The sequence below is a fragment of the Astyanax mexicanus genome, chromosome 22 (assembly GCF_023375975.1).
Source record: "Astyanax mexicanus isolate ESR-SI-001 chromosome 22, AstMex3_surface, whole genome shotgun sequence".
Classification (NCBI taxonomy): domain Eukaryota; kingdom Metazoa; phylum Chordata; class Actinopteri; order Characiformes; family Acestrorhamphidae; genus Astyanax; species Astyanax mexicanus.
In genome coordinates this window covers 9450471-9464251 of record NC_064429.1, presented here as the reverse complement: position 1 = coordinate 9464251, position 13781 = coordinate 9450471, and the positions used below count along the sequence as shown (strand labels likewise).

Below are 13781 nucleotides of genomic sequence, written 5' to 3'. Positions count from 1 at the left end.
GCCAACAAAACTGAGAGATCAAACCATCAAAACAAAACAAAAAAAAAAACTGACATTATTGGACACAATTTTCCAGTTGGTTAATTACTAATGCCAGATTCACCCTACACAACTGGTTACACACCAGAACTAAACGCATGTGAGAACTAGTGATGCCATGCCAGAGAATCTTTATAGAGGAGAATACGCACTTAAAGTGAGTCCAACGTGAATGGGTTCATATGGAGCATAATAATCATATGTCTGATCGTTTTATACTGAAATATGTACTTTTGTCTTTAGAACAGAACTATATCAAATGTTTCAGCACCACAGACATCATGTTTTAAGGTTTTAAATCCTTTTAAAACATCGGTTCTAAGCCTTTTAAACTTTAACTCTAAATCAGCTCATAGCAGTAATGTTAGCGTTATTACTGACTAAATTCTGTCGTTTGCTGTAGAAAATGGAAGTTTACAGGCATGCTTTATTTGCTTTTTTAAGAAAAACTCATTATTCTACTTCTAATTTCTCAGGAATAGTCAGAATAGTATTGAGTAGTTAGTTATTTTTAATTCACCCCCATTTATAGAGGACTCACTCGTGCCCTCTAGAGTTTAACAGTAATTTACTGATATACCAGAGGAACAGAAAGTGGTCAGACTCTCCATAATGCAAAGATGATTTCTGGACCTATGGTTCTCTCTTTCTGTGATCCCATTGTGAGTCAGATGTCTAGCATACCAAATATTTGCCAGGCATCTTTAAGTGGTCAAAGATCAGTCAGCGACGGCTCAGCGAGTGTTAATCAGTAGTTCACACAACGTGACTAAGCGATCAATGAAAAACTGGTTTAAAACCATGTAGTGTGAACCTGACATAAGTTATGAACTAAATAAAGCATTCAGCATCACTAATCACACTCCAGCAGTTACATTCACTAAGAGGTACCTTAATTTAGCCCCTACCCTGTTAGAAGTGGAACGGAAACTCAAATAAGACGCCCACTTCAGCTTTGTGGTGATGGGCACATCCTCTATAGCCCTCAGCTGCTGATGTCCACTTCTTTAAATTGGTGAGACAACCTGATTGGCTGTCACCTGGCCTTGTTAATCACTTATTAATCAATGTCAAATTCTATAGCCACATTTCAGTTAATTAGCTTGATGCCTTCATTGGTTGTGTGGGTTGCGAATAGAGCGATTGAGTGATTTGGTGAAAATATTGCATCATGATATTTAAAGGCCTTTTCAATAAAAACAATATTTGTCATATTTTGACATGCAGAAAAAAGCATTGCTATTTAAATATGGTCATGTTTAGTACAGTACAGTATTCTCTATTTATTTTTTGCTGCACATCATCCAATTAAACAGCACTAATTAAACTTAGACACTGATGATACGATAAGAAAATTGATCACGATATGATAATGCGGGTTAGTGTGGTTTCCCAGCAGCCCCTGCTCTTACCTTAGCTCGTCCCGTTTTAGCAGGATGCACTTCAGCGTCCGTGTCTTCATCTGACGCCACGCTGTCGTAATCAGGCTGATCAGGTTCCTGACTGTCGCTCGCGTGACGACTGCTGGCTCTCTTCAGGATCAGCTCATCTGTGGGGATTCACAGTGTTCCTATTATTGTAGCTAACGCTAATGCTAGTGGAAAGCTTATAGCCCTCCAATTAGCATGATGCTAACATTTATTTATTCATTTAGAAGATTTATTTAATTATTTGTTTCATTTCATTATGAACAAAAATAATTCTACATACAGAAGAGAAAAAATGGAAATCACAAATTAAATGAAAGGCAGCAGAAAGAAAAAAAAATCTTACAATATAATTTTTATCCCAAGAATAATTTCAAACAATAGTAATTTGCCAAAAACAAAACTAAACAAAAAGATCAAATCCTTCTCGAACAGTTTATATAGATATAAACTATATAACAAACCAACTTTTACCATTCTTTTAAACACACACATATTGATCTAGCATTTTTTTAACATCACTCTCCAAATCCTTATACATTAACAATAAACTATTAAAGTCATAAAAGTTAATAATCAAATAAAACATAAAAGTTCAATCATTTCAACTGATAAAACATATAAAACGTATAATTTGGTGCTCCTTATGTATAAATTCTACCAGTCAGGTATTAAGGAGCAGTAAAGCCACTCTGCTGAAGTACAGAATTATAAGGGTGAGTTTTTTATTTTTTTGTGAAGTTTCTCCAGCACTAAGGCTGGGTGTAGCAGCATTAGCGTTAGCCGCTAACCGCAGTGCTAGCTCTTTCACTAGAGGCGTTTAGAAGCGAGTATATCAGACTGTAATCTGCGTGTTTACTGTGTTAAAACAAGCTAGAAAACTTTTCGCTGGCATTGACATAGCGTTAGCACTGCGGTTAGCAGGCAATGCTAATGCTGCTGCACCCAGCCTTAGTGCTGAAGAAACTTCACTGAAAACTTACCCTTACACAAAATATTGGAAGTCTATTTATTCACATAAACTAAACTAAACAGATCACAGGGAGAAATCTGTGTAGATTAACCTAACCTATCCAGCGCTCGTTTGACTTTAAAGAAAATGTTTTATTTTTAAGAATTACAGTTTTGTTTATTTAGGCGCTTCCCCCCGCTGCTGAATTAGAAGGGAAACGTGGCAACACCTTAAAAAGTGTCACTTAAAGTGTGCCTTATAGTCTGTAAAATATGGAATACCGGCCAGTGTACAGCTAAACAATCAAACTTGGTTAATCGATAACCTTTGGGTGAACTATTACCAAACTATCGCATCCTTATTGGCAGCTGATTTCAACTAATTATGAGTTCAATCTGATGTTTTTCCATCAGCTGCTTCAGTAAACTCAGCTATACAGGGTGCTGCAGTGCGCAGTAAGTGTATTACAGTGGTCATTGATCAGCAGGACGGTACCTTTAGGGCTGGTGGCTGAGTTCCCGTGCTGACGGCGCATCGCATCGCTCAGGATGTCGATGATAAGAGTGGCAAATTCATGAGCATTAAATCTGGCCAACTTCTGTCTTCCCTGGAACAGAGAGAGATAATCATTCAGAATCAGAAAACACTTCATCTGCCAGTGCGTTACATCACACCATCAGGAGAGGCTCAGGCACGCACAGGAATTCACTCTGATCTACAACCAAATACAAAACAAAATACACTGAATATACCAATAAAAAAACGATGCTCTTTATATATTGAATACAATTTAACATCCACAAGTCAATCAATGTGCATAAAGACATACAATGCTTTCTGAAGAAAAAATGTGTAGAGAATGAGCAGCTTATGCAGCAAGCTTTCATTCTCAGGGGGTCGATATGGTGTTGCTACATGGTTGCTAGGCAGTTGCTATGGGGTTCCGCTTGGCTGAAATTGGAACAGTTGCATTTTCTGAAGAAAATAAAGATTTATTGGCCAGCTTAAGCAATTTCCAGGTGCTAAATAGTTCATAGGTTGTTACTATGTGGTTGCTAGGCACTTGCCGTGGTGGTGTTGGGTGGTTGCAATGATAATCCACTTTCCTAAAGACATTTTGAACAGTTGAATTGCTTTCATAAAACATTCCTGAAGAAAATGCAAAGTAATCGGGCAGCTTGTGCAATTCCCTGATGGATAATCTCTGATGGCGTTGCTAGACTGTTGCTATGATGTTTCTAGGTGGTTGCTGCTTAGTTGTTTAACAGTTTATTATATTCAAAAATTCAAATATGTTCTCTTCCTGAAGAAAATGCATGAGTTATTGGGCAGCTTGAGCAATTCCAGCAATTCCAAGGTGGTTGATATGGTGTTGCTGTGTTGTAGGTGGTTGCTAGGCGTTTTCTTAGTGCAGTTTGTTAATAATTGTATTCATTAATGCAGAAATGTGTTTCTTGAAGAAAATGCAGATTGGGCAGTTTGCAGTTCTCAGGTGGTTGATAGGGTGTTGCTTGGCGGTTGCTATGCTGTTCCACTTTTATATGGTTTATAACTGTTTAACTTCATTCATAAATCCAGAAAACAGCTTTTACTGGATGAAGTGCAGGTTGATTGAGCAGCTTTAGCAATTCCCAGGTGGCTGATTGGGTGTTACTGTGTGGTTGCTTGGTGGTTGCTATGCTGTTCCACCTGCTTAAGATTTGAACCTTAAGCACCTCCAAGCTGGTCGATAGGGTGTTGCTATGTGGTCGCTAGGTTGTTTCGAGATAGTTGCTAAATAAACACAATTTATTAAAGGTGCCTAAAACTTGTTCTGTAACTGAATTAAAAGCTACAGCTAAAAAGATCACATTTTACTCACTTTATAAACTAAAGCCTAGTAGAAAATGACAGCAGAACCGAACACACCCTGCAGTTCTGTTTTACAGTCAGAACAGATCGGCTCACTTCTGCTTTTTTAGATTCTTATCTGAGGTTTGGTAAACTGACACTGTGTGCGGAAACCGAGCGATATGAGAGATACAGAACTCAGACCACCCTTTATATATTTCATTTCTGTTTAATTATAAGTTCTTCATTTTGCAATGTGAGAACAAAAAAGCAGAAACATCTAAATCTCACACAGATGTCTCTAAAGTTGTCATTGTGTTTGGGATCATTATCGTGTTGGAAAATTGGAATGTGTTAGAATTCAGCTGCCCAGTGCTTGCAGCACTCACATAGACCCACACCATGATGCTACCACCATGCTTCATATGCTGGAAACCATCTGAGTCAAACAAGTTAATCTTGTCTTGATCTTGTCAGACCGATGTCAGATGTGGTTTCTGTAATCCATGCTCTCGGACTGCTGGTCTTCAGCAAACTGTTTGCACGCTTTCTTGTGCGTCAGATTCAGAAGAGGCCCCCTTCTAGGACAGTACCATGCAGATAGAATAAAGCGCACTTAAAATACTTAATTTTCCCAAAAATCGTTATTGCGCCTTATGTATGAATTATACCAGTCAGGAGTATTATGCTAACCACGCTATGTGCTACCTCTTTGGCTGTTCAGAGGTGAGTATTATCAGCCCGTAGCCTGCTGCTAACCCCGGATAGCACTGATGGAGCAGCATTACCATTACTGCTAGCAGTTAGCAGCTAATGGAAATCTAAGCTGACTGTAAATAAACGGAAGTGCTTTACTCACCTAAATAAACAGTTTTCAGGAGAGAAATCTGTGTAGATTAACATTCAGCACTCGTTTGACTTGTCTCAACGTTTTTTTTTTTAAGAATTACAGTTTTGTTTACTTAGCTTAGCTTTATAGGTGAATGCTGAATTAGAAGGGAAACATGGCGACACCCCTTTTCCTTACTAGTGTTGCATAATGCGCCTTATAATTCAGTGCACCTTATATATGACAATAGACATTTATTGATAGTGTGCCTTATATTACGGAAAACACGGTACTTAACATTGTATAAAAGTGTCATATCTTTAGTGTTATCCCATTAAAAAATATAAAAAAATATTTACACAAAATATAAAGGATGTACTCTTCATAATTTTGTGAGATACTTTTGGTACTTTTTAGCAGGCAACATTAAGCTTTGCGTAGCTCTAGTGCAAAACTAAAGTAGCTAAAGACCCCAAACCAGTCTAGACCAATCAAATACGCCAGTGACTTTCTCTTTTAACAGGTTATATCCTCTGCTGGAGGTCTGATCACCACGGTTCTGGCCCTGAACACCCTGTACAACTGTGATCTCCAGCAGCACTGGAGCTGAAGCTGCTGCACAGATACAGTTGTGAAGCTCTGCAGAGTGAGATAAACGCTCTTCCTGCCTGAACGCCTCACAGCTCTGAACCTGTGGGCTGCTGCTGCTGCTGGTGGTGGTGCTGCTGGTGGTGGTGTTGCTGAGACTTGCCTGGTTTCGGGTGGAGGAGTACTCGGGGTTCACAGGAAGGAAAGGCACGATCACGGCTTCAGCCACCAGGGTGCTGTGGCTCTGTGTGGTCAACCAAACTGCCGACGTCACAAAGAAAACAAACCGAAAATAAATAAATCTTAATAAAGCACATTTATTTTATTCCAGTTAAACACTAAGAAGCCGTGCAAGTCATGCTTGGTTGCACAGATTTTCTGCTTAACCTCTTTTAATGCCTGCTTTTTTGTTATTTTTTTTACATTAAACACCTAAATCTTAAGGATATCTAATTAAGCATTACATAAAAAGTTTATATAATATTTGATGATTTGACGTTTTTAGAAAATATTTAAAAATGTTGAATTCAATCTGAAACTGTAGATAATAAATCACAAAAATGGAACTATCCTGAGCTTCGTTTTAAAATCTGTATTTTTGTGAATACAAATCAAACATTTAATGCCCTTCAAAATATATTATTTTGTAATGGCTCTCTAATATTTTTCCTAAGCAGGTGCTAGGTGGATGCCAAGGTGTTGCTAGGTGGTATCCATGGTGGTTGCTATGTTGTCTCTAAGTGGTTCCTAAGGTGTTGCTAGGTGGTTGATATAGTACCCGTGGTGGTTGCTATATTGTTTCTAATGTGTTGCTAAGTGGTTGCTAGGTGGATGCTAAGGTGTTGCTAGGTGGTTGCTGCAGTGTTGCTATGGCATCCACGGTGGTTGCTATGTTGTTTCTAAGTGGTTCCTAAGGTGTTGCTAGGTGGTGGCTAAGGTGTTGATATGGTTTTCGTGGTGGTTGCTATGTTGTTTCTAAGGTGTTGATAAGCAGTTGCTAGGTGGATACTAAGCTGTTGTTTGGTGGTTGCTGCAGTGTTGCTGTGGTATCCATGCTGGTTGCTATGTTGTTTCTAAGTGGTTCCTAAGGTGTTGCTAGGTGGTTGCTTAGGCATTCATATGGTATCCGTGGTGGTTGCTATATTGTTTCTAAGGTGTTACTAAGTGGTTGCTAAAGTGTTGCCAGATGATTGGTAGGAGGTTTCTATATTGTTTCTACGGTTTCTAAGGATTTTAAGTGCGCCTTATAGTGCAAAAAATACGGTGATTAATTGTTTTATACTGATATAAATACTTAAAATTCTGAGTACACCCTAAATGACCTGAGGTGTTGAAACACCTCCACCTCTCAGCAGAAGAATGCAGAGAAATGCGGTCAGCTGAGCGCTGCTGGGAAAAATGCGGATGAGTGTGAATGAGTGTGAACGCCTTCAGGCTACTGAACACATCAGAACACGTTACACACACTTTACAGAAACATGAACCTACCAGCGTCTGTTTCTCTCCTGTCCACCTCATCATACACGTCCATCGCCAGCTCCTCAAACAGACGATTACTGAGCTGCAGCACAAATCACACATAAAAACACATAAAAACACACATTTATCTACTGTAGAAACACATTACACCAGTTTATTATAGTTTTATAAATCTTTATTTTTCTAAAAAACAAAAAAAGCATCTTTTAACCCAGTTCTGTTCATTTTATGCTGAAAAACTTAAATTACAGCTCTGTATATATTTTATTTTTACTAGTACAAGTTCATATTTCAGATATCTACACTGTAATAGTAGTAGTTTTAGATATCAGTGTGTGTATATTATTGTATGCTTTTAATAAAATTAATTTAGTAAGTAAAGCGTTAAATCTGACCTTTTAACTATAAGAGTTATGGGTTATTTCCTGATGTCTGGCCCCAAAACTTTCCATTATCTTGCTTTGTGGCCACCTTTTACTAGAAAGAGACACTAAACCCCTTGATTTTAGCTGACTCCACTCTCAGTCCAAATGCGGGAGGGGCACTGTGTGATGTATGGGTTTAGGGGCAGGGCAGGAGGGAGAGCTGATTGGCTGGGCTGAAGCAGCAGTAGTTGCAGCAGTGTGCCTCTGATAGCGGTGCTGCGCAGATGATTGGACGTCACCAGGGGGGCGGTATTACTAATTGACTGATTTGCATATTGTGATATACAGTTGATACATGCAATGCAAATGTTTATAGAAAAAAAACTAAAAGCAGGACTGGTACATTTTATTACTTTAATTGACCATGTTTCAGCTATTATTGAAACAATACATGTTTTAGGAGTTAGTGCCTCTATAAACACTATTGTGATTATCATGCCATAACTTTAAATAAAATAAAAATATCATTCAAAACTCCACATTTCCAACACCACATTAGAGATATCCTGAATTAGTTTTAGTACTATTTAGAATTTACTTAAAGATATGTGAATCTGGATTTTTTTAGTAAGGAGAATTATATTTGCGATATCAAGAATAGTATTTTTTGTTAGTTAGTAGAGTTTTTACAGTGAAACTCGTGTAAATCAATAGTAAAACACAACTAGTTAAAATTAATATGACCAGTCAGATTGCTTTTATAGATTTGTGGATCTGATAAAATCATTACTACTAATATTACTCCACAGTTGATTTTTTAAAATGGGAGTTTCTGATACTAATTTCTGCATTACAGAAAAAAATGTAATTTGAGTTTTACCAGCGCAAACTGAGTATCACTAAAATTACCAGTGTGATTTTAGGCTAAAACAGGTTGCCATACATTTCCTGGTGGGATTGGATATTATGGTAAATAAAATGTCTATATTTTGCACTGTAGTCATGGCGACTGATTTAGATATTAATACTCACCGACTGCAGTTTTAGTTTAGCAGCTTTTCGCAGCTCAGACAGATCCTGATTGCTATAAAAAGAGGTACAAAAACAGACTATAGTTAAATTCAGCTCAAAAAACTGAACAACCAATCAAACTCTTCCTTCAGCTGGAGAAAGGGAAGGAAGACGTCCTCAGCACAGCCCACAGAATTCACCCGAAACCCAACTGCGTCACGTAAACCGCTCAGGATCCGTGATTACACTGATATTTTATTAAAAACTGCAGCGCAGGTAAAGAGCAGCTTAGTCAGACAGGATGTGACACACAGCGGAAACACACACACAATTCCTCAACAGAGAAAAACAACAACAACCAGACTCAACATCCTCACCTGTCTGCCAGCTGCGGGATTATGAAGTGCTGTCCGTTCTTATGATCTAAATATAAAAAAAATTTACAAACACAATGCATTAAAAATGCAGTATGAGAAAAACTGATATTATTATTATTATTATTACTGCATTATTATCAGTAATTCTTAAGACTTAAGAAAAAATAATGTGACGTGGTGGCTGATGTATTGTTTCTAAGGTGTTGCTAAGTGCATATTAGTCAGTTGCTAAAGTGTTGCTAGGTGGTTGGTAGGGTGTTGATATGATATCTGTGGTGGTTGCTATGCTGTTTCTAAAATGTTGCTAAATGGTTGCTAAGGTGTTGCTAAGTTATTGCTATATTGTTTCTAAGGTGTTGCTAAGTGCATATTAGGCAGTTGCTAAAGTGATGTTAAGTGGTTACTAGGGTGTCGCCATGGTATCTGTGGTGGTTGCTATGTTGTTTCTCACCAGTTACTAAGATGCTGCCAGGCAGTTGCTAAGGTGTTGCAGCAGTATCCTTGGTGGTTGCCAGGTTGTTTCTAAGTAGGGGCTAAGGTGTTGCTAGGTGGTTGCTAAAGGGCTGCTATGGTATCCGTGATGGTCGCTATGTTGTTTCTAAGCAGTTGCTAAGTGGATGCTAAGGTGTTGCTAGGTGGTTTCTAAGGTGTTACTATGTTATCGGTGGTGGTTGCTATGTTGTTTCTGAGGTGTTGCTATGGAGTTGCTAAGGTGTTGCTACGTGGTTGCTTGGTGGTTGCTAAGGTGTTGCTATGTGATTGCTTCGCAATGTGTAACTATAATAAGGCCTTATAACATTGGCCATCATTTGTGCTCTAATGGCTCAATAATGATTCTCTAATTGATGGGTTTCGACCCGATGATTGACACTTGCAGTGTAGTTACATAATATAATGATATATATAATAGTATAATTATGAGACACTTATATCTGGTTAGATGTGTATAAGGATCTGTAGCTCACCTGGTCTCCGGCCGCACAGGTAAAAGGCCAACCTGTCCGTCAGCTCGTACTGGATCTCCACCAGCCGATCAGCCAGGTCCGGGTGACCCGCCTGTCTGAGGATATAATACCCGTTTTTACCCTTCAGATACCACGATTTTAACCCTAATACATCACAATATATACTCCTTATACACAGATCACAATACAGCGGTTTACGATTCAGTACAATATATATGTAAGCTTGATTCAGGAACTGTCAGTGTGTCTTTGCTATCGTAATGACTGGAAAAGTACACCTTGCACAACTCGCAACATACAAAAAACCCAGTCGTTGAACACTAAACAAACCACTTCTGACACCAATCGTTACATTTAAACTACAAATTAAAATTTTACATAGTTTCACAAAATAATGATACAGTTTTAAGCTGGTTTTATCATATTTTTATCTTGTTCTAACACGGTTTTCAGTGCATAGATGCTGCAGTACCTTGCGTATTCGATGGGTGTGTTTCCGTTAGCGTCTGGCGCCCCGGGGTCGGCTCCGTACACCGACAGCAGCTCCACCTGAGACACCTGACCAGCTTTAGCCGCTACATGCAGCGGCGTGTTTCCCTTCTCCTGCTCAAATGCAGTACATTTCTGTTAGAAAACGCAATACATTAAATGTAATATTAAAAAATATTTAACAGAGGGTTTGTACCGGGTGGAAGAAGTTAGCCTGAGCTCCGAGCGACAGCAGCCGCAAACTGGTCTCCAGATTACCCGTCCGTACGCTGGAGTGAAGTTGCTGAAATGTAAAAAAAAAAAAAAAAAACAATACATTCTTGTTAAGGAGTATATTTTCTTTATTAATTCATAACATAATCAGGATGCATCATCAGATATTAAGGACAGAGTTTAAGCCTCCAAATCTGCCCACTAATATTACCCCAATCCCCCATTTACACACCCTGGGTTGCCAGGTATAATAACATGCAAATAACATGCAAACAGCTTACTGCTGCCACGAAAACGGGTGAGCTGGGTATTTTTCTGCTGAACAGGTAATCACTGGCCTTCAGTAAGGTTTGCTAACCATAGCTAGGTAATTTACAATGACCACTTCACTTACAGAGACAAGCATTTTGGACACTGAAACACACACACACACATACATACATACATATATATATATATATATATATATAAAAGACTTGTTGTCGCTTGCCACTGTGTTTTAATCTAGCAACCCATGAGAGCTTAGCGTCTGGAGATGAAAACTCAATAAAATGTTTGGAAATTGAGCTCCTGTTGTTTCACACACTGCTCACCTTTACTACTGATTGTTCCTTTAAATAATTTTCATATTTATATATGACTGCGCACCAAGTAATAACAGGAAAGTATTTAGTTTCAGTTTAATTAAAGCAAAATTATGTGGCATTTTTACTTTAAAATAGCAGATTCAGAAACCAATACGATATTAGGATCAGATATTGGTCCCACTTTTAACAAAATTAACTGGATTGAGTTTTAGATCATTAGCTCGACGCAAGGAACCAATCTATTCCCTAAACTCAAAGTCTTTATAGTATTCTAAGCTTCATAACTCACGTTTAGAGTGATCTATCTATCAAAATCATGTGTTTGAAGGGGGATCCTAAGGACAAGGAATACCAGTTATCACATAATGCTGCTTAAAATTAATGAAACTGAAATTTTATGTTATTCTCTAAGGTAAACTCTCTACTGTAATTTCTCTTAATTTAAAGGAAAAGCAAGAAAGAACTCCTGATTTAAAGCACAATACGAGGAGCGTTATTTAGTCTTCTGTTTATTGTTGATGTAAATGTTGGGTTTGGGGTTGGGTACACACAGTACACCTGCATAGCTAAGATAGCAATGGACGTCTGATTGTTGTCAGGGTTTTAATCAGCCAGTGGAGCACAAGATAGCAAAACTCCTGATTTAAAGCACAATAAGAGGAGCGTTATCTTCCTCACCTTGCTCAGGTCCTTGGCTGTGCAGCTGTCATCATCGCGACACGGCATCCGAAGGATGAAAGCCAGCATCTGGTACTTGGCCCTGATGAACTCGGCTTTGTTTGGGCTGGAAAAGAGGAAAAGGGAACATCTGATAGTTACAAACTAAACCAGACATGAACTAGAATCACATAAATCTGATGTTTTTTGTCTAAAGGTTTCCTTTTTTATTCTCTCTCCCCCATTTTTTACTTATTTGGCTTATTTTATTATCTCTCTATTATATGTACAATGATCACAGATATTATAACTCTGTATTAACATTACCGTTTTTTGCGCACTATAAGGTGCACTTTAAATTCTTTCATTTTCCCAAAAATTGTCAGTGCGCCTTATAATCCGGTGCTCCTTATGTATGAATTCTACCAGTCAGGTATTAAGGAACAGTAAAGCCACTCTGCTGAAGTACAGAGTTATAAGGGTGAGTTTTCAGTGAAGTTTCTCCAGCACTAAGGCTGGGTGCAGCAGCATTAGCGTTATCAGCTAACTGCAGTAAATGAGTTTATTGGACTGTAGTTAATGTAGTACATGTTTGCTGTGGAAAAAACAAGCTACGTGGGACAAACTAGCATTTACTAGCGCAAAGCGCTGCTAACCATGGTTAGCGCTGCTGCTAACCACGCTCAAGTCACCAATACTCAAGTCACTCACTGCAGTTTATCCTGAGGGATGTTTTTCTTCCTGCCGCTGGCCGCTGAGGATGAGTCCTGCAGAGAATGCTCCCAAATAGAGTTCGACCCGCTTTTAAACAGCGTCCGAACCATCTGTGGAGGAGAGAGGAACAGCTCTGTTAGCAGAGAAACTCTAAAGATACAGCAACAAATAAATATACTTAATAATAATATAATTTTTTACAATTAACAAGCTTATTAAAAAGCTTATTACTGTATATTATAAGTTTTAGTCAAATCTTTAAGAAAAAAACACTCAAATATAAAAATAAAATGAACATTCAGTATGCGATCAACTCCACACCGAATGTATCGGTGTCTTTGCTATCATAACCACAGGAAACGTACACCTTTCTTGGCTCGAAATGCGCAAAGGGCAAATGCGCAAACTAATCCTCTTAATTAATGATGGGTGTGTTTAATTTTGGTTGTAACGTAAAAAATAATCCAAAAACATCAGAGAGTCACTTGCTCATCATTCCCTTTAAGAGCCAGGTGAGCTCTGACAGATTGACGGATTGCTATTTTAATGGCGCAGCAGAGGAAACTGAGCTGCTGGTTGACGCTGCGAAGGAGCTCCAGCAGCTCATTACTCATTTTTATTTAGTATTCTGTTTATTGTTGATGTAAAAGTTGGGTTTGGGGTTGGGTACACGCAGCACACCTGCGTAGCTAAGATAGCAATGAACGTCTGATTGTTGTCAGGGTTTTAATCAGTCAGTGGAGCACAAGATAGCAATACTCCAGAAATTAACCTGAATATAGAAGGTGTGGAAATAGACTGTTGGCACGGTGTAAGATAGCAATGAGCATCATGACGCACCTTGAGCAGGGTGTAAGATAGGGGCCTATGTGTGGTAAATCACACTAACACAAGGTTAAATAACTGTGTGTGTAGGCAGTTAAACAGGGTCTTTTATCATGTGGGTCTCTGTGTTACAGAGGGTTAGGGTGAACATGTGTGCAATACATGGTCTCACCTGTACTTGTGAGACGTATGTATGTGGTAAAAGGTGCACACATGTTGTTTTAAGGTCTCACCTATAGTAAGTCATGTGTATGTGTGTTTACACTACACTACACTACACGGAAAAAAGTACTGGGACTAGGGCTGGGCGATATGTTTCTAAATATAAATAACATCACGATATTTAATTTTTTTTGTGATAACGATATTCTTGGATTTTTTTTTACTTAAATTCAAGAATACACTACTGCAACAAAATAAATAAAAGCATGTTT

At 38.4% G+C, this 13781-nt stretch overlaps 1 protein-coding gene across 5 annotated transcripts in view; it reads right to left on the bottom strand.

Annotated features, from left to right (window-relative positions):
- The window catches only part of git2a (G protein-coupled receptor kinase interacting ArfGAP 2a), a 38270-nt gene that overhangs the window by 14331 nt on the left and 10158 nt on the right, over positions 1-13781 (bottom strand). For all 5 annotated transcript variants that reach the window (XM_049470209.1, XM_049470207.1, XM_022666252.2 and 2 more), the window contains exons 3-13: positions 12520-12632; positions 11830-11935; positions 10548-10634; positions 10335-10465; positions 9863-9957; positions 8898-8943; positions 8542-8593; positions 7154-7226; positions 5829-5926; positions 2914-3025; positions 1452-1588 (exon numbers count right to left, since the gene is read on the bottom strand). In XM_049470209.1, coding sequence (XP_049326166.1) covers positions 1452-1588; positions 2914-3025; positions 5829-5926; positions 7154-7226; positions 8542-8593; positions 8898-8943; positions 9863-9957; positions 10335-10465; positions 10548-10634; positions 11830-11935; positions 12520-12632 — 1050 coding nt within the window. The remainder of the gene's footprint in view (positions 1-1451; positions 1589-2913; positions 3026-5828; positions 5927-7153; positions 7227-8541; positions 8594-8897; positions 8944-9862; positions 9958-10334; positions 10466-10547; positions 10635-11829; positions 11936-12519; positions 12633-13781) is intronic.